Source organism: Penicillium oxalicum, chromosome V (assembly GCF_001723175.1).
Source record: "Penicillium oxalicum strain HP7-1 chromosome V, whole genome shotgun sequence".
In the NCBI taxonomy this organism is placed as follows: Eukaryota; Fungi; Ascomycota; class Eurotiomycetes; order Eurotiales; family Aspergillaceae; genus Penicillium; species Penicillium oxalicum.
The window spans coordinates 3,532,664-3,555,460 of record NC_064654.1 but is presented as its reverse complement, the minus strand read 5'-3'; the positions used below and the strand labels follow the sequence as shown (position 1 = coordinate 3,555,460).

Sequence of the window (22,797 nt, the reverse complement as noted above, 5' to 3'; positions counted from 1 at the left end):
CTGTAGTGCTTCATATCAATCTTGTATTGTGCCATTGCCATTAGACACATTTTCTACGTCGAATTCCAGGCCGCTATTCCATCATACAGTAAAACGTACATCCTGGGATGGGTTTCGGGACTACTGAAAAGGCTCGAGGTGTATCACTTCTCATGCATCGTCTCAGGTGGAAGTCATGTTTCATCTTCAATCCCGGGCTAGCAACCACCTCCCGACCTAGATATCGAAGCGTAGGTAGGTGTAAGTGTACCTATCGGGATCTCATGTGTCCAATGGAACATCTGCGCGATGATCTTTGAAATAAAAACGGATCAGCTTCGAGTCTGGCTCCACTGAGTCCTTGGTTGGCTATGGTCATATTGTAGACATCATTCTATGGCGAAGCCCGTCTCATTATTAAGAGTCAGCAAAGGGGGCGTGAGGTGTTGATCATTTACTATTTAGTAGGTTGGTAATTGGGTGCTGTGCTACGATTGATTTGGCCATTATTGATTCCACTGTAATCCAAGACATACAGATCAACAACACCACCTTGAGATCAGTACAATGTAGATGCTTCATCTCAAAGTAGTAGCCCCCAATTGATTTTGGAGCATGACGGTAGCGTTTGTGGAGATGATGGCTTTTCGCTTTCTGAGCTCGTCCCGAGTGGGGGATTTTGGGTTCCTGCTTCAGGGAAGCAGAATTAGGCGACATGTGCTTATCTACCGCATTCATGAGAGCCAGACTGAGCGCTGGATATTTTAATAGTAGTTTCCAAATATATGTCGATGCGATGATGGCGGTATGCTTCATGGAAAGGAACGTCCGGACTTGGTCCCAGATTTCAATCCTCAATTTCGGTGTTGGTGATGACAACCACCGAGGCCGCTATGCCTCGGCTGCTCATTTCCCGATAGACCTGACCTGAGTCATGTTTAGATACGTCTCTGGTCGATCCGGTGACCAACTAGTTGCACAGTAATATATTACACGGTTTAGAGGCGCTTCCGATTTCTGAGAGGTGCCGACTGAGGATTCAGGGGTCAGGAACGGATGCAGGGGCTGCTGACGAAACCCACTAAAGTTTATTTACAACTGGAATTTCTTGTCTGTCGGATGCTAAATTTTCCGTTCAGGATCAATTGGTAACTGTCGCAGAGGTACCAATGGAGCCTACAAGGCCGAGGCCGAGGCATTCCAAGTGCCACTGCATGCATAGAAGTGTTGGAAGTCAGCTGATGAGTGGAAATTGATAGCGGAAGAAACACAAGAGTATGAAAATACAACAGTGCATTTTTCGCGCACCCATTAATTTTTCGGCTTGTTTTCGCGATGGACACCTCCCTTTTTCTTCATAGGTGATCATCCGATCCATGCGAAATGCTTGCCAAATTTGTACGCCTCCATACAACTTGACCAATGCACAGACAAAGCTTTGACTGTTTGATTCCGTCAGGAGAGATGACCGAGTCCGGTGGGTGGCTGACTCTGTACGATGTTGAGTACACGGTACTCAACAATATGACTATGGAGCCATGGAGTCATCAGCCATGTGGCATGTGCAGTTGTGCACCGTTGCAGGCGTCAGGATTGATCGTGGAAACGGCCGGCTCTTTACACCCACTCCGGGGATGGTGGGAAATGGTAGACCCCCCGGGTGTCTTGCTTCAAAACAGCCACCCACCCCTGGCGGGTCTCTATCGTGCTTCTTGCCATTCCGTCCTTTGGCATCGTGGGAAGTCGTCGGTGGATGCCAGGACCAGCCGGTGGTAATGAAGCAGCCTTAGCGTCTTGGCATGACCCCAATCGAGAGAGTTCCTCCCACAATTGAGTGGAGAAAAGAATCTTGAGACGAGATTCTCGAAGAAAATTCCACCAATGGCCGGGTGAAGGTTGCTGTCATGAGCTTGCGTGCAACCTGGACTGCTCTGAAGCGGGCATTCGCAATGCGTGTTTCAAAGCTCCGATTCAAAATTCAAGCCCTGAATCCCCAAACCAGGAGCTCTGGTCAGTTCAGAAAAGCATCGACGCATGTCCGACCTCAAGAAGACCTCGGACTCTGTTCTGCACGATTCGTAATCGTATTGGTTGGTAGCAGTTTGATGATCCCGGCGCAGGATCCCAGGCAAGCCGGGGACGGAATTGACCGTCCATTGCCAGTGAGAAATAGATTGAGGTTGTGAGGATCGTGGCCTCTTTCTGGCAGACCGGTGGGTCGCAACGTTCGATCATCTCAGGCCCACTCGAATTAAGCAATTTCAAGGTCGAAGGAACTGCAGACCCCTGGATCCGCTGAGCCATGCTTGGTAGATCTAGGCTCTTTCGACCTTCCAACAGAGAGATAGCGTCTGTTGCTTGACCCAGGCCCTCCGTGACCCTGTGGTGGATGATGACAAGCAACTTGACGAGGCACCCTGTCGATGGCTTGAGAGCATAAAAGGGACTGATCATCCCACCCCAGGAGGCTTCTGTCCCCCACAGTCGCTCATTCATCAATTTGTTGATCAAATTGACCCTCTCTTTCTTGCTTGCATTCCATTCCATTCATTCACTCTTTAATCTAGTTTGTCTTCAGTCTCAGTCATGGTTCTCAGTCTCAAACTCTGCCTTGCCGGCCTGGCCAGCGCCGCCGCTGTCCAAGCCATTCCCAACACCATTCCGGAGTTGGATATCATTTCTACCTCTTCTCTGGAGGAGCGGGCCTCGTCCTGCACCTTCTCCGGGGCCAACGGTGCCGCCGCGGCCATCAAGGCCAAGACCACTTGCTCGACCATTGTCCTGTCGTCGGTGGCCGTTCCCGCCGGAACAACCCTTGACCTGACTGGTCTGAAACAGGGCACCACGGTGAGTTCAGATATTGACACATGTTTTGAAAAATAAATGGGACTGTCCGCTGAATGGTTCACCTAGGTCATCTTCGAGGGTACTACCACTTTTGGCTACAAGGAGTGGGAGGGTCCCCTGGTCTCGGTTTCTGGAACTGATATCACCGTCAAGGGTGCCTCTGGCTCCGTGCTCAACGGAGATGGTGCTCGCTGGTGGGACACCAAGGGATCCAACGGTGGCAAGAAGAAGCCCAAGTTCTTCTCTGCCCACAAGTTGATCAACTCCAAGATTCAGAGCCTTACCATCAAGAACTCGCCCGTGCAGGTCTTCAGCATCAACGGCGCGCAGGCATTGCACCTCGACAGCATCGTCATCGACAATGCGGATGGTGACTCCAAGGGTGGCCACAACACCGACGCCTTTGATGTCGGTTCCAGCACTGGTGTCTACATCACCAACCCTATTGTTCACAACCAGGACGACTGCCTGGCGATCAACTCGGGCACTGTACGTGAGCCGCATGTGAAATGTTTTGAGTTGGCATACTGACCATTCTTGGTAGGATATCTCCTTCACTGGAGCTCAGTGTGTTGGTGGCCATGGTATCTCCATTGGCTCTGTCGGCGGCCGCTCCGACAACACCGTGTCCAAGGTCACTATTCAGGGGTGCACCATCAAGGACTCGGACAACGGTAAGTCGCGCCAGAACGAAGCTTTCCGCCAATCATCCAAATGCCCCTGAGACTGACTCGGCGGAAAATTTCAGGTGTTCGCATCAAGACTGTCTACGGCGCCACTGGCTCGGTCAAGGACGTCGTCTACCAGGACATCACTCTTTCCAACATCAGCAAGTACGGCGTTGTCATCGAGCAGGACTACGAGAACGGCAGCCCTACTGGCAAGCCCACTGGCGGTGTTCCCATCACCGGCCTTACCCTGAACAACGTGAAGGGATCTGTCGCCAGCAAGGGTACCAACATCTACGTTCTCTGTGCTTCGGGTGCTTGTTCTGGCTGGAAGTGGAGTGGTGTCAACGTGACTGGTGGTAAGACCAGCACCAAGTGCCTTAATGTTCCCGGTAGTGCCAAGTGCTAGGTGACTTCACATTCACCTGTTTTGGGGAGGCTCGAGGATTAGGGACCTGACAGGGATCTGGCAGGGATTGAGGATATTTTGTTGTTCTATTCAGGCGGAACTCCTTGATGGAGCAGTTCTCGCATGGAATTACCTACTCTCAATGAATATAATCATTAGTCGACATGAGGTGATAGTGTAGAAGACGCGCTTGCGCTTTCTTTCAATCACTTGGTGCTTCCCAGATATGTAGGCGCATGAAGTGACATGGAACCTAGGATTTAGGAGTAGCAGTTATGACCTTGGCTACTCTTTCAGTTCTCCTCCAGCTTTCCAAACCGGTGTTGTACCCAGGACTCAACAGAGCCTAGGTATGTACACCCTTGCCAGATGTGTAACAAACAGATGACCACGAGCATGGGACGACAACAAAGATGACTCTCCTAGAAAGCGGGATTTGGGGGCAGTCAAAAATTACATATGTTCAATGGGATTCGATTATTGTTAAGGTTGTGGGTAGGAGTCTCCAGGTCAATCCCTTCCTTACATCCAAAGGGGAGGCACCTGCATTTATCACAATAAAACTTGGGCCATTTATACCATATACTATATGGTATATAGTATACCTAAACCCATCATGATTACAATTTCCTTCCACTTCTGTGATTCAAGTGAACAACCTTAAGCTCAAGGACAAGTCGATGCTGATTATCCACATTGATGCTTGGCTTGGTCCACTCTCTGTCGACACTGCCCGTTTTCTGTGGGTATATGCTCTTATTTTAAGGTCATTTATACCTCTGTCTAGCTGATGTTTCTCAGTCGACCAAGTTTCAAAATAAGACCTAGCTAAAGGTATCAGATCGAGTGTTTTCTGTTAGAGGGAAGAAAAGGTAGCACAAGGGCACTACAGAGTAGTATGTGGATGTATGTACCCTGCATCGGCAGTGAGAGGGCGGTGCGGGCGGGGAAAGTGATCTGCGGAGAAAACGACCAGCGATCATCCTGCACTGTCCCTCATCCCTCCGTGTTTGGCCCCAGATTGGCCTCGCCTTAGGTTTGACCTTCGTGAACTTCCTCGACTCGTCTCTACGTTCATTTCCGCCCAGGCTGGTCCTGATTCAATATACACTCCCTGTTCACCCTCAGTTCAGAACATCTTCTCCCTCGCTGTACGGTTCGACATCGCCTCCCCGCGCGCGCCTCTTCCGAGCTGACAGGCTTCGATCCTGTCGATCTTACGACTCGATCCTCGTGCAATACTCGCCTCTGAAGCAGGCGACCTCCTGCATATTCTCGGCACCCAAATTTTCAGCAGTTCAGGTGTGAGCGCGAGCATGTCTCTCCTTCACAACGAAGAGTGAGTTGACTTCCGTCGGACGAATGTGGACTGCGTTCCCCTCTGCTGTCAGGAACCGCCAGACTTACCGTGGAACTAGCTTCACTATCTGGCAGTTGCGCTCGACCTATCTCTCTACTATCAAGGATGGTATTGGAGACCGCTTGATCAATGTCAACAATTCAGTTCTCAACACACCGGGTTTCCGCGCCGCGGGCTGGTCCACGGCGTCATCAACAACCCACCATGTGAAACGCACCCATTCCCCCCCGATCCCGACCACCGCGGCCGTCTCTTCGGAATACTATCGGCTAGCGGTGCGCGATGCCAATGCCGCGCGAAATGAGCTTCAGGGTCTTGGCCTGGAGGACGGGGACGATGAGGAAGGAGGCTTGGTGACCGGGAAGAACAACGTGGACGTCATTGCGCGCCGTCATCATGGGCGAACTGGGAAGAAAAAGAGCAGACGTGAGAGACAAGAAGAAACGCTGCGTTCGGCCGAGATGGATGGAGAAGACAGCAGCGATCTCAGTGATGAAAGCGACGAAGATGTTTCGAGGTAGGTCGCGTGAGACATTTATCAACCGCCAACATTGTCATTGTCGTAGTTGGATGTGCTGACGATTCGCAGCGCGGTGGACCAAATCAAATTCTCCAGAATGCCTGTACGCCGGGACCGTGCCGGGTCTTCGCCAATTCGCTCGGTTGAACAACGTGAGCGACCCGAGGTCATGATCACGTCGCCCTCAACTCAGAGCGTGAATGGTCATTATCGGACTGGGTCTTTAGGCACTACAATCTCACACAGAGAGCGAAGACCACGACGCGATACCACCACAAGCAGTGACCTGTCTACGGACAACGAAGTCGAAGCTCAAGGTTTCAAACCTCCCCAGGTACAATTCTCCAATTCTGATCAACTGATGGATCGCCCGCGGAGGCGGCGGGAACGTACGGGCAGTCGAGGAGCCGATAGCATCATGCTTGAAGACCTGCACGAGCAAGACGAAGACTCGGGCGCTGAGTCGGTGGGTTCCGCCATGTCATCAGATTTCGACGCTACTGCAGGTTCCGGTTCACTTCTGTTGACCGGAGTTGGTATGACGGGCCCTCTGGACTCGTCATCCCCCATGGCTCTGATGCACAAGCTCCCTAGTGGGACAGGGCCGAGTGCGAGCGCTTCGCCGCGCAAATCCAGCAAGACTCCAGCCCCGAGTTTGCAAGACCTGCCCCCCGCACGACCAATCAGCACAGTTCAACCAGTCAGTCTGTTGACCACACAGCTCAAGTCTCGCAAGCGAGCACCAAGCAATCCCGTGGAGAAATTCCAGGTTCTCTCGGGTAAAGGATTGGATGATCCTCTGTATTTGAAGATCTACTTGCCGTTTTCATCGGATCCTGACGAGCCAATGGACCTGCCTGTCAGCCGCGAATCGAAGCTCAGTCTACACCCGGCACCGATCACCGTGGCAGAGACGATTGGATTGGCTCTGTGGAAGTACTCCGAAGACTCGCGTGAACCTGCCATCACCCGCACAAAGTTGACTGTGAACCGGTGGGCCCTTCGCATGGTCGACGATGGCGAGGTGGAGTATGATTTTCCCGCGTTGGGGCGCAATCTTCCCGTGACAGACTTTACCTCCAACAACAATCAAGCGGCCAAGGCGCGAGGGCGAAATCGCGGCAAACCCTACGATGAGTTCGCTCTGGTCGAGGCGAGCAACGCGGAATTTGAGGAGAACGAACGGTTGTTCCCTCACTATAGCCAAGCTATCGATGCCGAAGATGCCGAAGATCCCACGAGTGTGCCACCTGCCGGAAATCCCTCAGGCCCGACCGTTGCGATGAAGAAGATGATGGGTCGTATCAACCCGATCTTAGGCCAGCCGTTTTCGTCCGCGCTCAATGATAGCTCGCTGACCCCGGCAGATCGACCTGCCGTACCAATCTCGCATGCGACACCTCGGCTTGGTGTCTCCAAGACGCTCAAGATCCGCTATGTCAATCGAGAAGCGTCCGCCCACGTGATGACCTACAACACGTCCTCGGACAGCTACATCGCCGAGATTCTGGATTCGGTGTGCAAACGCTGGGGGTTGGACAAGGGCAACTATCTATTGAAGGTGATGGGTTCCAACACGATTGCACCTTTGGATCGGACGGTGGAGGCCTTGGGAAACATCACCGAGCTGGACCTCGTTCGTCGCCGATTCGGGGTGGGCCCCTTGGCCCTCGGCGGCTCGCCAGGAAGCTCGTCGCCGAATGCCCCTCTGATGATCGATAGCAACAATGCACCCACTGTCAAAAAGGGCAAGAAGACACCTCTTCCATCATCTCTCCAGAAACAAGATCTCATCGGGGGATACTATCGGCGCTACCACGTTTTCCGCAAACAGTCCATGTCCTTTACTGCTTCGAACCATTGCATTTTGACATTCGACAATGACTACATGCATATCATGTCGGGCGACTCGGGCAAGACAGCCTCAAATGGCAAGACGCGCTCTATCAGCTTCAACGAAGTAGTGGGGTCCAAAGTCAGTCATCGACATCCAAAGAGTTTTCGAGTGGTGGTCTTGCGGGGCAACGATGCTACGGAGCAGAAACGCTATGATTTTGAGGCGCGGAATGCGCTGGAAGCCATTGAAATCGTGGATGAGATTAAGAAGAACATGCAGCAATATCGCACGTAATGTGCCGTACCCACATGCTCCGAATCTGGGCGGGTTCAGATGAAGCAGCGAGGAGTTTTGAGATGGCGGTTCTTTTTGTCCTAAAATAACTTGTGGCGAGCGTGCTTGAACCGATACAAGGCATTACTGCCTCCCCCATCCTCCAGGATTTCCTTCTACAGAAATGATATCGTTCACTTCGGATGCAGTGGTGTACCAACTACTCAAGGCTGTAGTCTCCAAGCCCTTCTTTCCCCAAGACCGCGTTGTATTCGTCCAGCGCGCCACCCCCACTTTGACGCAGAGCTTATCGATAAGATAAGCTCAGATAAACCCTACCGAAGATCCGTCAGCGCAGGCGCAATCGAGATCAGTTCACGGTCCATTTCCAGCTTCGACCATTTCTTTTTCTTACTCTTCCCAGCAGTCTACCATAGAGATCTTGCATGCATATACCAAGACTCACGAGGGATGGGTTCTCATCAAACAGATGGCGAACCCTCGGGAACTCGCCACTCAGACGAGTACTCGCCTGCCAGCACCAGCCATGGTCGCTTCCGGTTCAAAACAAGCTCAGCGCGAAGCTCCAAACGTCGCGATCATCATGAAGAGGATCCTCTCCGCACTTTGAAAAGTGATCGAAAACGCCCACGCACAAGTGATTCCCGAAGTTCGCAACACACTGCAAATTCAAACACCACGGGCTCGTCCCATCCCGACGAGACGTCTCCAGTGGAAGAGAACAGGACGCGGTCATCTCATCGCCGACATAGACACAAACGTCACCGTTCCCGCTCCCGCGAACACAAACGCCGTGATTCAAGTAAGAACAAGAACAAGGACGACATTTCCTCGGCACATCCCCCTCTATCCCCAAACGCTGCCTTTCGCGAATCCCTCTTCGACGCACTGGGCGACGACGAAGGTGCCGCATACTGGGAAACCGTCTACGGCCAACCGATTCACAACTTCGCCGTGCCTGAAGTTCCCCGAGGTCCCGACGGAGAATTGGAACAAATGACGGACGAAGAGTACGCGACGTACGTGCGGTCACGGATGTGGGAACGTACGCGGGAAGGAATGCTCGAAGAGCAGGACCGTCTTCGAGAAGAGCGTTGCAAGGCGAGGCAGAGGGCTCGGAATAGCGGTGGGAGCGAGGAGAGAAGACGGGAACAGGCGGAGTTTGAGAGAGCGATGGAGGAGTCTCTTCGGCGCGGCGCGGAGAGGAAGATGAGAAAGAAGAATTGGGAGGGGGTTTGGGGACAGTATCTTGGTCGATGGGAGGATATTGCACGGGTTGTGGAGAAGGCTGCATCGACGAGATCAACCTCACCATCGAAAGAGGCGGAACCATCCGCCAAAGTCGGTCACGAAACGCCTCGACTGCGAAACTTGCTCTTTTGGCCCGTTGAAAGTGGGAAACGGCGCGATGTCAATGCGGACTCGGTGCGAGACTTTCTTCGCCACTCGACTACAGGGGATCTCATGTCCACATTGAAAGCGGAGCGAGTACGCTGGCATCCGGATAAGATTCAGCATCGGTATAGCGTGCTGGGCATTGAGGAGGAAGTGATGAAGAGTGTCACGGAGGTTTTTCAAATCATTGATCGAATGTGGAGTGAGGAGAGGCAGCGAGGATGAAGAGGAAGTGGGTGAGGTTTCTTGCTTGGATTCACAGCGGCATTTGAATAGCGTTTTTTCATGTTTTAGATATGATACCCAGTCTGGCTTTTGAGCAGTCAGTACTTATTGGTCTGGTTTTTTTTTCTTAGGGTTTCACTTCTATTTTCTTTCCTCCCTTTCTTACTCTATCTTTCAGCTGTTTCAATATTGGCAAATCATGCCGAAAGTTCAGTCGGTTGGTCGACCTGAACCTCGCGACCGATTCTAAATCTTCAGCTGGTCGTATCGCCGATCCTCTGGTAGTTTTGGCTCGTTCTGGGCAGTCTGACTCTTAACTGATGGTCACACGACTCATACGTTGATAGAGAATACATGCTCAACCCTTTTCTCAGAACATCAGACAGGTGCAATTTCATGGATGTATCGAGGACAGATGCTACGCAAGTCACAAGCTAGGACCAATGCACAGATTCGGGTGTAATCAATCATCGCTCAATTCATTTCAAAGACGAAGAAGTCGGCTCGACAAATGTAAGACAATCGTGAGATAGAAAAAATTCCGGGCTATGCAAGACCACTCGATGACCTGTTGATCCATCTAACAGAAGAGGATGGCAAGAGCGGAGTGGTCTCAGAAAGGGGGAAAATTGGGAATCAAGAGCTGGAAAGGCTGGGAATAACAATTGACAACGAGTTAAGGGCACACCATCACCGTTGATCGGTAACATTGAGCTGCTTTTGTTTTTCTTCTTCCACCGTGGATCCGACCTCTTTCAAGAGATTTTATCCTCGTCGACACGACACACTTCTCCTTCACCACGGGTATGGGAATGGACGAATCCGCCTAGAACCGAGAAGCCCGAACCTTTGTCCGGTAGATCGTCCAGCCAAAGTAGCCACCCACGCAAACTCCAATCAACAGGACGAACTTGAAGAGGAACCATGACCAGCTGCCGGACTCCTTGTGGGGTGCGTAGTTGTTGTTATTGTTGTTGCTGGGGTTGCGGGACTTGGTGTCGGACTTGGTGCTTCCGGTGTGGCGGTTCAGTGCGTACAGATTCTCCGACTTGACGGAAATGATGTCGTGGTTATCGCTGAGCTCACCCGTCTCGGCGGAAAGACCAAGATAGGCAACAGAGGGAATAGCAATCTTGGTTTCCTCGGCGTTCAAGGTAAAGCAGTTGGTCCAAGAGTCCTCAGACTTGTACTGCAGGTCCAAAGTCAGGGACTTATCCTGGAAGTAGGTCAGGCGGAGCTTGGTGGGAACGGGAGCGTTGCGGAGGCCTCGAGCGGAGCAGCCAGCCAGTTCATTGGCCTTGCCATCGTGAGCCTGATCGTAAGTGGTTGCGCCGTCGCCCATCATGGCCATGACATACGGGAAGGACACGCCGGGGCGGTTGTTCTTGTAAGTGTCAACGAAGATGCCGAGACCCTCGAAGCGATCCGTTGAGCCAAAGACGGGACCTTGCGTGGCACGCTGCTTGGTCAGCCACATGGCGAAGCCATCACCGTGAAGGTTGCCGTTGCCGTGAACCTCGAATGCAACTTCAATCTACAGAAGACGGGGTCAGTCTTGACGCCATTGACTTGCAGGACTTGCATTGCTCTTTCCCCCCAAAATGCGCGGACGGTTCTCATACCTCCCAGTTGGTCGCCGTCAGAGGCACCCGAGAAAAGATCCAGCCTTGTTGAGAGGGGCGATCCGCGGTCAGGCGAATATATCTGGAAATCAGACCCGTGGATTAGTATCGTGCTATGCTTGCGTTTCCATCATTCGATGACTCGGTAGGAGGTGGATTCGCACTTATCAGCTCGGATCACAGTATCACCTCCGAAGTCGAACCAGCGGCTTTGGAAATCCGAATCAAGGTAGGGCTAGCCAGAGAGTCAACAATGGGCCAAACTTCCCCCGCATCTCAAAAGGCGATGGGGTGATAATTGTCGCGGGTGTCAATGGTGCGAATAGATGTCATACCGGCGTGAGACTGTGAGTTCGGAGCTAGAGAGTTTCATGTTTTGTTAGTTTCTCGTCATTGAGCTTATGCGCAGCTCCGTGGGAGTGCCTGACTTACCGGAATAGCTTTGATGTCGGGATCATTACCGCCATAGCCGCTGACGGGCACAGCCGCCAACCCGGCCAGACACAACAGCGATGAAACAATTGGGAAATGCATGCCGCAGGAAAACCGAGCCCAGTGTACGGGCAGCTCAAGGAGAGAAATAGGGTCGGTGTGAGAGGAATGGGGAGAATCGACTAGAAGTAGTCAAGTGGGTGGGTGAGTGTTAACCCCGGTGTCGCCAGGACCCGAGAACAAGCAAGGGTCGCGGAGGATGCTGAAGAGAAAAGGAAGCGGTCGAGAAGAGGGAGTCTCAAAACTTGGAAACAAAGAGAGCGGCAGCCGAGAAAAGAGAATTGGGGGGGGTCGAGGACAAGAGAAAGCGTTGCGGAGGTGAGGAAAGAAGGGAAAGAGAGGCTGTTGCAGTGACCTCGTGAAGTGGGCAGGTGTACACTTCGGCGATGCGCTGCCGGGCTTCTCCCCAATTGTAAGGTGTCCACTTGGGCTCTCGGGAGCCACTCGGTGGTTCAGCCACCGACGCCGCTCCTGCTGGTGGCTGAGCCACGGCTGCACTAGCCACACTTCTCTCTCCGCAGTCTCACGGGATTTCCGCTCAGCTCCGTTCATCTGCAACTTCAAGCACGACCTTCACCCTCCTTCCATACATCCGTGTTCAATTCCCTCACTTCAATTACCACAAACACAAAATGTCTTTCCTCGGTGGTGGATCCTCCTCCAAGTCCAATGAGGACATCAAGACTGCTCTGCTGCAGCAAATTCAACAAGAGCAGGCGATGAACAACGCCCGCGCTCTCATCGGCGTACGTCACTTTTCCAACCCATTCCTGCGCCGTCCACCCCAACATCCCGACAGCGCAAGGAATGGTTTCTTATGAGACTTCTCTCACACAAAAGCGTGCACACGAACGTTGAACAAAGGGGACAGTTGCTAACTCGGTGGAATTGCGTCTAGAAAATCAACGAAAACTGTTTCGATGCCTGTGTCCCTGCCCCCGGGGCCTCGCTCTCGTCCAAGGAGAATGCGTGCTTGTCCAGCTGCATGGACAAGTATATCAACATGTGGAATGCCGTCAGCCGAAGCTATATGCACCGCATGAACGAGGAGAGGAAGAAGATGGGTGGGGATGTCGGCAGTCTGACCATGTAAAAGGGAGCCGTGGGCACGAAATTACAGAATCTTCCCCAGCCTTCCTTCATCTGCGGACAGGACCAACCTCAAGGTCAATTGCGTCCACTGAGGTAGGGAGGAAAGACAATGACAACGCCTTTTGTCATTGATTTATTTTTTTTAATGTACGATTAGAACGGCCGGAGTGCTCATGTATACTATGTGCTGTGGAATTCGGTTTTGATCTCTGCAACAGACGAATAAAAAAGAGCCTCTATGTGACCAGTTTAGGGAGCAAGAAGCATGATTCAACGAGAACGGCCACCCGTGTGGCGGGGTAGCTCTACCTATCTCTGTTGTCTTTATCGTGACTACTATGGCCAACAACCATGGTGTGACTGTCTGGTGATAGGAGCCCCCTCTTATTAAATGCATCATCCCTGTCGTCTAGTCCTAGCCTTCTAAGAGATTGTCGGGACCTGACTACTAAGACTCCAACTAAACTTACATGGCCCCCTGGCCAAACAGACCAGAGCCATGATGGAAAGGGCAGTGAAGACCACGTCAATAGTAAACATGGAATGCACAGCTTCACCCCTGCGCGCTCTCACCTTGACGCCATCACCAGAAATAGCAGAAGGTAAAATGCGTAGACATTCGAAAAAAGCGAGTCGACTGTAAACGATCTTACTCAAGCGGTCACCTCCTTTCCTGAAATCACTCAACCTCACCCGTCTCCCAATGACCCAAGGCATAACCGCATAAGAAACTCTCCTTCATCGTAACCAGCCTCAAGCTATCGGATTCCATCTATTCTGATTCCGTACCTAGGCCCCCTTTGACCGAAATTGGACCGAACCACAAAACCTGCATGGCTCCATATCGCACAAAATTCAGGCTAATAGCACTGAAAACGATCAAGCAGAGTCCGAAAGGTTTCCTCCGTTTCCATTCCTACCTATGCGCGCGAAAAAAAGCTATTTCCCATCTCCCTCGGGTTCTGAGGCTGTTCTACTTGATTCTGAATTACGGCTTTGAGGTTTGTAGGGATGTAGTTCAATGTCTTATGGCGGATCTGTACGAAAAACGCCTGGACTTGCGCCGGCCGGGAATATGGAATTTTTGTTTCAAAATTGGAATGGATGGCGATCCTCCGATTGACGATATTATCAACATCAGCACTGCCAGTATGGTATCTGTGAAGGTTTCCATTTTAAAATTGGCCGCCCACGCCAAAATGCCTGTTTGAGAGGAAGGAGACGGAGAAGGTGCCCGCGGCGAGGACCTGGAATAAAGTACTAATGACGATGTAGGAACACCCGTCGAATAAGCAATTGCTGGACAAGCCCTCAGACGATAGCCCTGCTGCGACGACTTGGATTGAATAATACTCGGAAGATGATTTTTTTTTTCTTTTCCAAGAAGAACGTCTGTTTGGACTTGGAGAAGCGAGGCCCAGGACTTCTTCGCCTACTTAGGTTCGTTCGGGTGAGCCGGGGCAGATTGTATTTATTTTTGATTGGCACAGATATAATGTCTCGGGGTCGACTAGTGGTGATTCAAATCGGGTTGAAGCTTCGTTCAAAGGGATCGACGAGAAAAGGCTTTGACTTTACGCCGAGGAGGAGAGTCCCTATTTCACTATATGAGCCAGACAAGTTTGAACGGATCCCACCGGGCCAATCGAGGCACATAAAATCTCCAATGTGATAAGAAGCTAGCTAGAGGCAAGAGTACATGATAAATATGAACGGGTGATGAGAAATGACCATTATTCTTGTTGTATGTAACATAATCCTTCACTCATCTCGCCATCATCTCTGGAATTGCGTGAAAGTAAATGATACCAATAGATAGGCCGATAGCAATACCTTTTACCCATTCCTAGTCTCCTGCCCTAACCTTAAAAGCGGGGCTCAATAATTGCTACCGCACCACATTAAGCAACAGATCCATTCGGGCCCCACTCTTTATTCACTTAATATGTACAACCTTTCCGTGAAATGATGACGACCTCAAGTTCATTGGGGGTTCGTCAATCCAATCTACATCGTTGGGAGGATTGTGCACCCAGGCCGCCATAGTGACAAGTGACACACTGAGCTTATTCTGCCAATAAGTGAGCTGTCTCGTCTGAGGACGAGAAGATTACCTCTGAGCTTTTCTTGCCCTTTTTCTCACGGAACATGTTCCCTGAGGCTGCACTAAATGTACGATTTCGAATGGCATTGTTCCCGTCTCAAGCCTATGTTCACCTGCTACCACAGCTTCGGTCCTGCAGCTGCGATTGCACTTTGTATTGACCAACCAGTCTTATGCGGAGAGAAGGAGAAGGAGGAGGTGTCGGTGGTGGGTGAGTACACTTATAGCACTAGAACCAAGATCTGTCTCATTGGATCCGAGCGCCTGGAACCGGGCAGCAAATCCGACAAGAAGGATGCACGCAGAATATCTGACACGAGAGTCTTGAGAAAGAAAAAAAAAGAGGCATTCCCAGGCCCATGCCTTGAATTGAAGCTGAGTAGATTGTGTTCGATCTCTTTTCTCGTCCTCGTTTTTTTTGGTTGTAAAAGACACTAATACAATTGTTACCGTTCTTCCGGGACAGCCACACCGGCGTTTCCCCGGTGCAAAGTCCAGACATTGCACTCATCGCACGAGTTGGTCTCGTCTCGTCATAAATTATACAGGGCCCCTTTAGAAGTCGGGGAACAGGTGACCGTATCTGGTGATATGTTAGTATTTGAATCGGATCAAATGACGGGAGCCCGCCTTTTCTTTTTTTTCAAAACGTACGCATCTTCCCCAGTCGCACCATAGTGTTCCGTCTCTTCGGGATACTTGTCATATTGACTGGCATCACCCTGTCCGCCTCGAATGGGCGGAATATAAGGAGCGTCAATGTCCTTGCGCGCCAGCCGGTCCCAGGTGACCTCTGCGAACCATGCGTGGTTCTTCACGTCGGCTGGGCCACCGTGCAAGTTTCCCAGACGCTTGGTCAGATCAGCCGTGATCAGCTGCGACAACAGATCCACGGCGTCGTCGTGCAGATAGGGCGGGTACTTGACTTTGCCGCGCAGAATGTTTTCGTAGATCTTGACAGGGGATCCGCTGTCCCAGAAGGGAGTGAATCCACACAGCATTTCAAAGATCAGAATTCCCAGTGACCACCTGGATCAATCGTTAGTGAGTGGACGAGTGAGGGGAATTCGGAATAAGTGGTGAGGAGCGATGCTGCCGGGATTCATACCAGTCCACAGACTTATTATATCCCTTGGAGGAGACCACCTCGGGCGCCAGGTAGTCTGGTGTTCCGCACAGCGTCCACGTAATGTCGGGCACTTCCTTGGCGAACCCGAAATCGGTAATCTTCAGATGACCATGGCGGTCCAGCAACAGATTCTCCGGTTTGAGATCACGGTAGATAATCTGATGAGCGTGCAGATACTCCAAGGCCAGCGTGACTTCGGCGGCATAAAACTTGGCCACGGGATTGGGGAACCGCTGTAGGCAGGAAGGAAAAGAATTCCGAGGTCAGCAATGTGTGACAGATCTATGCGCATGCGCATGCGGAGAGACGAGGTATTCTGGGTCCCGGAGGGGCTTGCGTCATCGATAGGAGGGGATGGGAGGGCGAGAGCTGTAGCTCAGGGGGAGGGGGGGTGGTTTTACAGATATAGATCTATTTTCACAAGGGGATTGGACATACCTGTGACTTGCGAAGCAAGCTAAAGAGCTCCCCACCCTCGACAAAGTCCATCACCATGTAGAGATTTCGGGAATCTTGCCAGGTCCCCCACAGGGTGACGAGGAATGGATGTCGCACGCGGTTGAGCATGCGGCGCTCGTCGTTGGTGTGCTCAATCTGCTTCATTTTGACCACCTGGGCCTTTTTGAGCACCTTCATCGCATAGAAGCGATGGTTGTGTTTCGACTGCACCAGATGCACTCGACCAAAGCTACCCGTCCCCAGTGTACGCTGGAGCAGGAAGTCCTCTTGGGAGTACTTGCCCTTGGTGGTGCGCTCCGGTCTCTGTTGACCGGCTTGGTGCTGCTGCTGCTGCTGCTGCGACTGCGACTGGACCTGCGACTGGGCCTGGGTCGGAGTCTGCGATTGCGATTGGGGCTGGCCCTGGCCCTGCGGTTGACTGGCATTGGTGGCATGTGCGGGATTGTTTATAATATTGTTAATGCTCGCCGCATTGGTGGAGTGGTGGGGAGACGCCTGTGCGCTCCCGGCGGATTGCATGGAGGCGCCTTCGGAAGAATCGTGAGAGGGCTGAGGATGGGAGGCGTGGTTCGAATGCGCGTCAGCCGCACCGGGGATTTCGGACGCGAGGGTTTGAGAGTCCTTCGTTCGCCGCTTCTTCAAGAGACCTCCTAAGCTTGGCATGGAGGACAGCGGGAAGAAGAAAAGGCAAAGGCCATAGACTTTGGAGAAGGCTGGAGGGTGGAGGGGGGGAGGGAGGGGGGGGGGGGGGGGAAGGGAAGGCGGGCGGGCAGAACGGAGAGAGACTTTGGAGGAGGGGTCACAGGGTGGGATATGGCACTGGAGCACGAAAGGGAAGCTTTGGAAAAGGACTTTGAAGGGGGGGCCGAACCGGGAGGGGGGGGAGGTCAATCAGTGGATAAGGTGGATAGAACCTGTGGACAACTGAATTTGGGTGGATTGGAGAGTCTGGGACCACGGGGGGATGACTGCAATGACTTGCGAGGACGGATGGATGAGAGAGAGACTGGAGAGAGAGAGAGGTGATGGTATGCAGTCTGATACACTGCCGTCACTGCAGAGATGCACTTGTACAGTGGTCGTAGTGCAGTATACGACCAGCCTGGAAGTTTTTAGATTTTTCTTTTTTCCTGGACGGGAATTGAATTGGTCGGGGGGGAGGGAGGAATTGACTCTGAGAACGGAGATCGACGGACCAGAAGGCAAAGGCAAGGTTGAGGTTGTGGTGATGGTGGAAGAGGAAGAGAGAAGAGGGGCGGACCAGATGACGCATTGGATCTGGCGGTTCTCGACGAGACTGGAGTCCGGATTCACTTCCACGGGACCCTGGAGGGGTCACTGGACTCTCGAAAGTATGTTGGGTACTCTGGAGTCCTCGATAGACTTGACCAGTGATTCATCTGGTCGCCAGGAAAGATCGGCCCGACTACGAGGATACATCCCCGATGGTCAACACTCAACCCTCGATGCAAAGAATCAACGTTGCGGATCGTCTTGAACCGGTCCTCACTCGACAGGCCAGCAGGACGCCGCATCCTTTGATCAAGCCGAACGTGCCGTCACTGTCAACATCTTCACTCGGCAGTGTGGATTGGATGTACGGCTACTGTAAGAATGTATACAACTGTATACAACTGTACAACGGCAGACTGTAGTTTACATGATTACCATACGACATACACTGCAACAGACACCAGGCCCAAGAACTGCCAGGACCTCCCAGTCACTCTCATCTCGGTACGTGCCTCTGGTCATCCCGAGGTCGTCATCATGTAATCATGAGGCTACCGCTCATCATCTCATCATCTCGTTTCGTTCAGGTCTCCTCCCGTAGCTCTGATTTCCGCCATGGACAGGCCACGACGAACGGGGGACAACAAGGGGAGACAACAAGGGAGCGGCAGTCCACCACGCCGTGGGACTCCACTCGGAGACGCTGGAGAAACCGGATGACGCCGATGACGTTACAAGAGGGAAACCCCTCCCAACGCCAATCCCACCTCGCCCAACGACTCGCTGCGAACAGGCCAGGGGGGAAAAGGGCTTCCGTGGTGATGATGCATACACTACTAACCACCGTCCAGCAATTGAATGGTCGAACTGCACCACCAGATACAGAAAGAAAGAAAGTAAAAAGGAGAGGGAGAGAGACAGATAGAGAGAGAGAGAGAGAGAGAGAGAGAGAGAGAGAGAGAGAGAGAGAGAGAGAGAGAGAGAGAGAGAGAGAGAGAAAATAAAAAGAGGGAGAGAGGTCAACTTAATGAGGATCTGATGCCGTTGGTGCACGAGTAGCCCAAGCTCTTTCAAGACCGTGTGCCCATTGTAAGCTGTTACGCAGCCTCGAGTCACGACTCCGAGTCAGGTTGAGAGTACTATAGTCTCCGAGTCGACGAACACCACGGAGTTGTGGGTAACTGCCCGCCATCGGCGATGCTCTCCAAGCGGGTGGGATTTCGTCCCGATTCCTCAGGCTGTCCCTCCCCGAGCCCCCATGGATGACCAATGCCTGATTCGCAAGGCCCGCAGTTGTACCTGATAAGCTCATCAGGAGAAGCTTCCCCCGATAAGAGTTCCACCACCAGACACGCCAAGACATGAAAATGGTCTTGTAACCTTGTAAACCGATCGGACTCTACAACAGTCTTCTCCCGTTGAAAAAACAACAACAACAATTTGACCGCCTCCACCTCCCCTCTTCCTTGGATCCAAATCCACAATGGCACTTGTAGCCTACTCAGATTCAGAAACATCCGACGTGGAACTCGACACCACGCCAGCAGCCCCAGCCGAAAAGCCCAAAAAGTCCGACACGGTCCCAGATTTCCACGTCGATCGTGGCAACCCGCGCAAAATCCGCGTCGCCCTGCCAGACCTCAAACCCGAACCGACGGCGACCGATGCGGGAGAGGAGGGTCCTGCGCGGAAGAGGACTAAACTCGGAGGAGGTGGAGGAGGAAGCGCTTTCTCTGGCTTCAACTCTTTCTTGCCGGCGCCGAAACGCCTGGCCGAGAAGAAAGCCTCGACTCCTTCAACGCGCAAAATCTTCAGTCTGAAGACAGGCGCCGAGCCTGGATTTGATCGGACGGCCGATGCGGAGATGCGGAACACTTTGGCCCAGGAGTCCAATCCTGGGCCCACGAGCAACGAAGCACCGTCTCTCACGGAACCCAAGCCGCAACCCCAAAAGACCGAGGCGGGTGAAATCAAACTGCAAGGAAACCCGATGATGTTCCGGCCATTGTCAGTTGCGCGAAACCAGAAGAAAAAGAAGCCCTCGGTGGCCATGACCGCCTCCGCATCAACCCCACCGACCTCAACGACCACGACGATATCCAACCCGGTGGATCGGACGGTCGAAACATCCACACAAGTTGCACCGGCAGCGGCTCCGGCATCAGCACCACCAAAACAACCAAAGGTCAGCCTCTTCTCGCTATCTTCCTCGGAAGACCGAGCCGCCACCGAGACCATACCGGCCATCTCAACCACAACAGGCAACTATGAGCCGCTAGTGTACACGACCGAAACCGAGCACGAGATCTCCTCCACATCATACTCGGAAGATCCTGCTCTGGCGTCAGACGTCCGGCCCACAGAATCAACATATTACCCCAGCAATGCCTCCGTCTCATCATCCCTAGACACCATCGCCAATGATCTCAACCTGTCCAAAGCAGAGCGGCGACAACTCTTCGGCCGCAATGCGCCATCCGCAGACTCTCGCATCCTCACCTTCAATACCGACAAAGAATACGCCTCCAACCAGGCCATCAGCGAGGCCGAACTGGCTGCCACCCAACATAATCCCGTCCGGGCCATTGCTCCCGGCAAGCATACCTTGCAGCAACTGGTCAATGCCGCTAGTAGTCAGAAGGATGCGTTGGAGGAGAGCTTTGCCACGGGGAGGAGGAACAAGAAGGAAGCGGGGTCGAAGTATGGATGGTGAGGTGGGAGATGGAGGAGCTTGGTCACACCTTTTCAGACTGCGTCGATGGAATGGAATTGCATCATTTGCGTATTTGACTTGTTACAATAGCGGCATTGTACATTCATCTCTCCCTATCAGTGCGTCATACTAAAGTTTGAACGATTGTCAAATGCAGTTGAAGAAAGACGATTAAAAGTGCGGTGGACGATCAAATATAGTAATTTGTCTCAATGTCTCAATGTAAAAAAAAAATTGACTTCATGATACACAAAAAAAAAACACGTAACGAAAAAAAAACATCCAAAACGCCATCTAGATACATAAACGCCGAGTAAACAAACATGAAATGTCAACACAATCATATGCGGTTTGCATGGTCTCCCTTTCTTTTTTTTTTCTTCTTCCCCCATCTTTTTCTTCTCGTCAATCAAATCATGAAGACACGTCAACCACCTCGGCAAACCACTGCTTCAGCGCAGTGGCCAGGACGGATGGCAATTCTCGAACATCCCGAACCACCAAGTAGTAAGGGAACGGGAAATTTTCGAGATAACGCTTCATCCGCAACTTCATCTCACCCCCCGAATTCGGGTCCGCTTCGAAGCTGGCCTGGGAGAGATCAAGGATCGAGCTACCCTTGACGGCATCCACGATGATGAACACGATCATGATGCGCTCTTCAAGAGCTTGTCGCACCAAACGGCGAATGGTATCGTGGTCCTCACAGATACCATCCGAGATGATGAGCTGAAGTTGCCACAGATCAGCCGAGCCCGAGCCGGGGGATCGCTTCCATCGGGCTTCGCGGAAGAGAGCGATGGAATCGGCGATGAGTTTCCGCACATTCGTTCCGGTCTGCTGATAACTGAAGTGCTGGAAGACCTGGGAGCCGGCTTCGGATGAGAACGGTTTGCCAAACTCGTGCGCGACACGGACGTGGTCTTCGTTACCGAAGCCCAGCACGCAGAGATCACCCGCCTCCAACATGGATAGACTCTTGGCCACGAGTGCGAGGGTCTCAAAGGCAAGCTGACCGGAGCCGCTCTCAAGCATCGACTTGCTGTCATCGACAGCCAGCATGATCTGGTAGTTCCGTTTGGAAGGGATCGATCGACGCATCCAGATCTTGTCCCGCTTGTACTGAGAAGCAATGTAGGGAATGATGCGCTTGATGTTGAGACGCTTTCCGGTACGGAAGTCGCCGCGGAGTTTGGTGGCCATCGTGGGAGCCAGAATCAGACGAAGTTGTTCGGTGAGGGACAACGAGAGATCATTGGTGGCATTCTCGTAGTGAGACCAGAGCCGTCGGGCTTCAGACTCTGGGGTGAGAGGCGGGAGAGAGGATGAAAGATGAATGGCCGCGAGTTGCGAGTCGACCTCGTCCAATTCCTCGTTGATATCCTCAGTGCCAAGAGCTCCGTCCGTGGAATTGCCTGATGGGCGATCACCGGGGATGAATGCACCGGCAGACTCGCCATCCCGGGGAGGAGCTTCACGGTCGATTTGCATTTCGTCCTGCAGCTGATTCTCCAAGGTCTCCTGCATATCGTCTGTAATGTCAGGCAAGGCGTCTCTCTCCCCCGGTTGGTTCTCGGATTCAACACCCTTGTTCTGATCGAGACCTTGAGCCTGATCGTCATTGGCTTGGCCAAGGGCCTGAGTGTCGGCCACATCGTCGTCATCCTTGAGATGCTCAAAGTCTGCGTCTGCCATGTCGGTATCTTGGGGAAGAGGTTGAGATTCCTCTTCTTCCTGAGACGGGTTGAGAACTTCCTTCTGCCGACGATGCCACTGCTCGAGGATATCGCCGAGTTTCTTGAAGGCTTGCATCTGAGGCTCATTGGGTGCTGAGTCCTCGGCACCGCCAGCATCGCGACTGCGTTTGCTTTCCTCACTATCCTTGGCCGCGCCTGTCTGTTGCTCAGCATTGGCAGTTGGGTCGGTCGAACCGCTTTCCTGCTGCGCATCACCCGAAGCTCCTTTGTTTTCGTTCTGATCTTGATCAGCAGCGAGTCCACCGTTCACAGCGTCACTTGGGGCAACTTCGTCGCCGGCTGCTTCATTCTCATCCCGCTGGGTGAGGAACTCTTCCTGCTCAGGATCTTCCGCCTCGTCACCTCCCGCCTCGTTCTCCTCCTCTTGACCCTCGCCTTCGTTTGTCTCTTCGCCTTCCTCTCCCATCTCCTCATCGTCACCGACTGCTTGTTCATCGGCATTCATATCCATATCCTCATCCTCATCCTCATCCCCATCGGCTTGCTGCTTTTCATTTTGTTCCTCCTCTGGCAGAGGCCCCATGTCTGAGAGGTCGTCCATGCCATCATCATCCTCTCCCTCGTCGCCTTCGCCTTGGTCGTCACCATCCAGCTGCATTTCCTCTGGGAGTTCTAAGGTTTCTTGCTCCTTAGCTTGCGGGTCTGTGACATCCATGTCTTCA

At 52.5% G+C, this 22,797-nt stretch overlaps 9 protein-coding genes across 9 annotated transcripts; 5 read left to right on the top strand and 4 right to left on the bottom strand.

The window, feature by feature from the left end:
• Nucleotides 1-1,995: 1,995 nt before the first annotated feature.
• POX_e07245 (uncharacterized protein) lies at nt 1,996-2,475 on the bottom strand (the record flags this gene model as incomplete). Its single annotated transcript, XM_050116052.1, has 1 exon — nt 1,996-2,475. The coding sequence occupies one exon, from the start codon at nt 2,473-2,475 to the stop codon at nt 1,996-1,998; it is 480 nt and encodes a 159-aa protein (XP_049968512.1).
• Nucleotides 2,476-2,565: 90 nt separating this feature from the next.
• On the top strand, nt 2,566-3,903 carry POX_e07244 (Polygalacturonase; the record flags this gene model as incomplete). Its single annotated transcript, XM_050116051.1, has 4 exons — nt 2,566-2,826; nt 2,893-3,315; nt 3,371-3,500; nt 3,575-3,903. The coding sequence occupies 4 exons, from the start codon at nt 2,566-2,568 to the stop codon at nt 3,901-3,903; spliced, it is 1,143 nt and encodes a 380-aa protein (XP_049968511.1).
• A 1,316-nt stretch (nt 3,904-5,219) lies between these two features.
• On the top strand, nt 5,220-7,914 carry POX_e07243 (uncharacterized protein; the record flags this gene model as incomplete). Its single annotated transcript, XM_050116050.1, has 3 exons — nt 5,220-5,242; nt 5,295-5,780; nt 5,853-7,914. 3 exons carry the CDS (start codon nt 5,220-5,222, stop codon nt 7,912-7,914), a joined length of 2,571 nt encoding a protein of 856 aa, XP_049968510.1.
• Nucleotides 7,915-8,364: 450 nt separating this feature from the next.
• Nucleotides 8,365-9,534, top strand: POX_e07242 (uncharacterized protein; the record flags this gene model as incomplete). Its single annotated transcript, XM_050116049.1, has 1 exon — nt 8,365-9,534. The coding sequence occupies one exon, from the start codon at nt 8,365-8,367 to the stop codon at nt 9,532-9,534; it is 1,170 nt and encodes a 389-aa protein (XP_049968509.1).
• Nucleotides 9,535-10,360: 826 nt separating this feature from the next.
• On the bottom strand, nt 10,361-11,690 carry POX_e07241 (L-type lectin-like domain-containing protein; the record flags this gene model as incomplete). Its single annotated transcript, XM_050116048.1, has 5 exons — nt 10,361-11,068; nt 11,157-11,238; nt 11,321-11,391; nt 11,492-11,515; nt 11,589-11,690. The coding sequence occupies 5 exons, from the start codon at nt 11,688-11,690 to the stop codon at nt 10,361-10,363; spliced, it is 987 nt and encodes a 328-aa protein (XP_049968508.1).
• A 590-nt stretch (nt 11,691-12,280) lies between these two features.
• On the top strand, nt 12,281-12,741 carry POX_e07240 (Mitochondrial import inner membrane translocase subunit tim13; the record flags this gene model as incomplete). The annotated part of the gene is made up of 2 exons (XM_050116047.1): nt 12,281-12,394; nt 12,547-12,741. The coding sequence occupies 2 exons, from the start codon at nt 12,281-12,283 to the stop codon at nt 12,739-12,741; spliced, it is 309 nt and encodes a 102-aa protein (XP_049968507.1).
• A 2,658-nt stretch (nt 12,742-15,399) lies between these two features.
• POX_e07239 (cAMP-dependent protein kinase type 2) lies at nt 15,400-17,095 on the bottom strand (the record flags this gene model as incomplete). The annotated part of the gene is made up of 4 exons (XM_050116046.1): nt 15,400-15,427; nt 15,499-15,873; nt 15,953-16,206; nt 16,412-17,095. The coding sequence occupies 4 exons, from the start codon at nt 17,093-17,095 to the stop codon at nt 15,400-15,402; spliced, it is 1,341 nt and encodes a 446-aa protein (XP_049968506.1).
• A 2,053-nt stretch (nt 17,096-19,148) lies between these two features.
• Nucleotides 19,149-20,378, top strand: POX_e07238 (uncharacterized protein; the record flags this gene model as incomplete). Its single annotated transcript, XM_050116045.1, has 1 exon — nt 19,149-20,378. The coding sequence occupies one exon, from the start codon at nt 19,149-19,151 to the stop codon at nt 20,376-20,378; it is 1,230 nt and encodes a 409-aa protein (XP_049968505.1).
• A 414-nt stretch (nt 20,379-20,792) lies between these two features.
• On the bottom strand, nt 20,793-22,790 carry POX_e07237 (uncharacterized protein; the record flags this gene model as incomplete). Its single annotated transcript, XM_050116044.1, has 1 exon — nt 20,793-22,790. One exon carries the CDS (start codon nt 22,788-22,790, stop codon nt 20,793-20,795), a length of 1,998 nt encoding a protein of 665 aa, XP_049968504.1.
• Nucleotides 22,791-22,797: the final 7 nt, after the last annotated feature.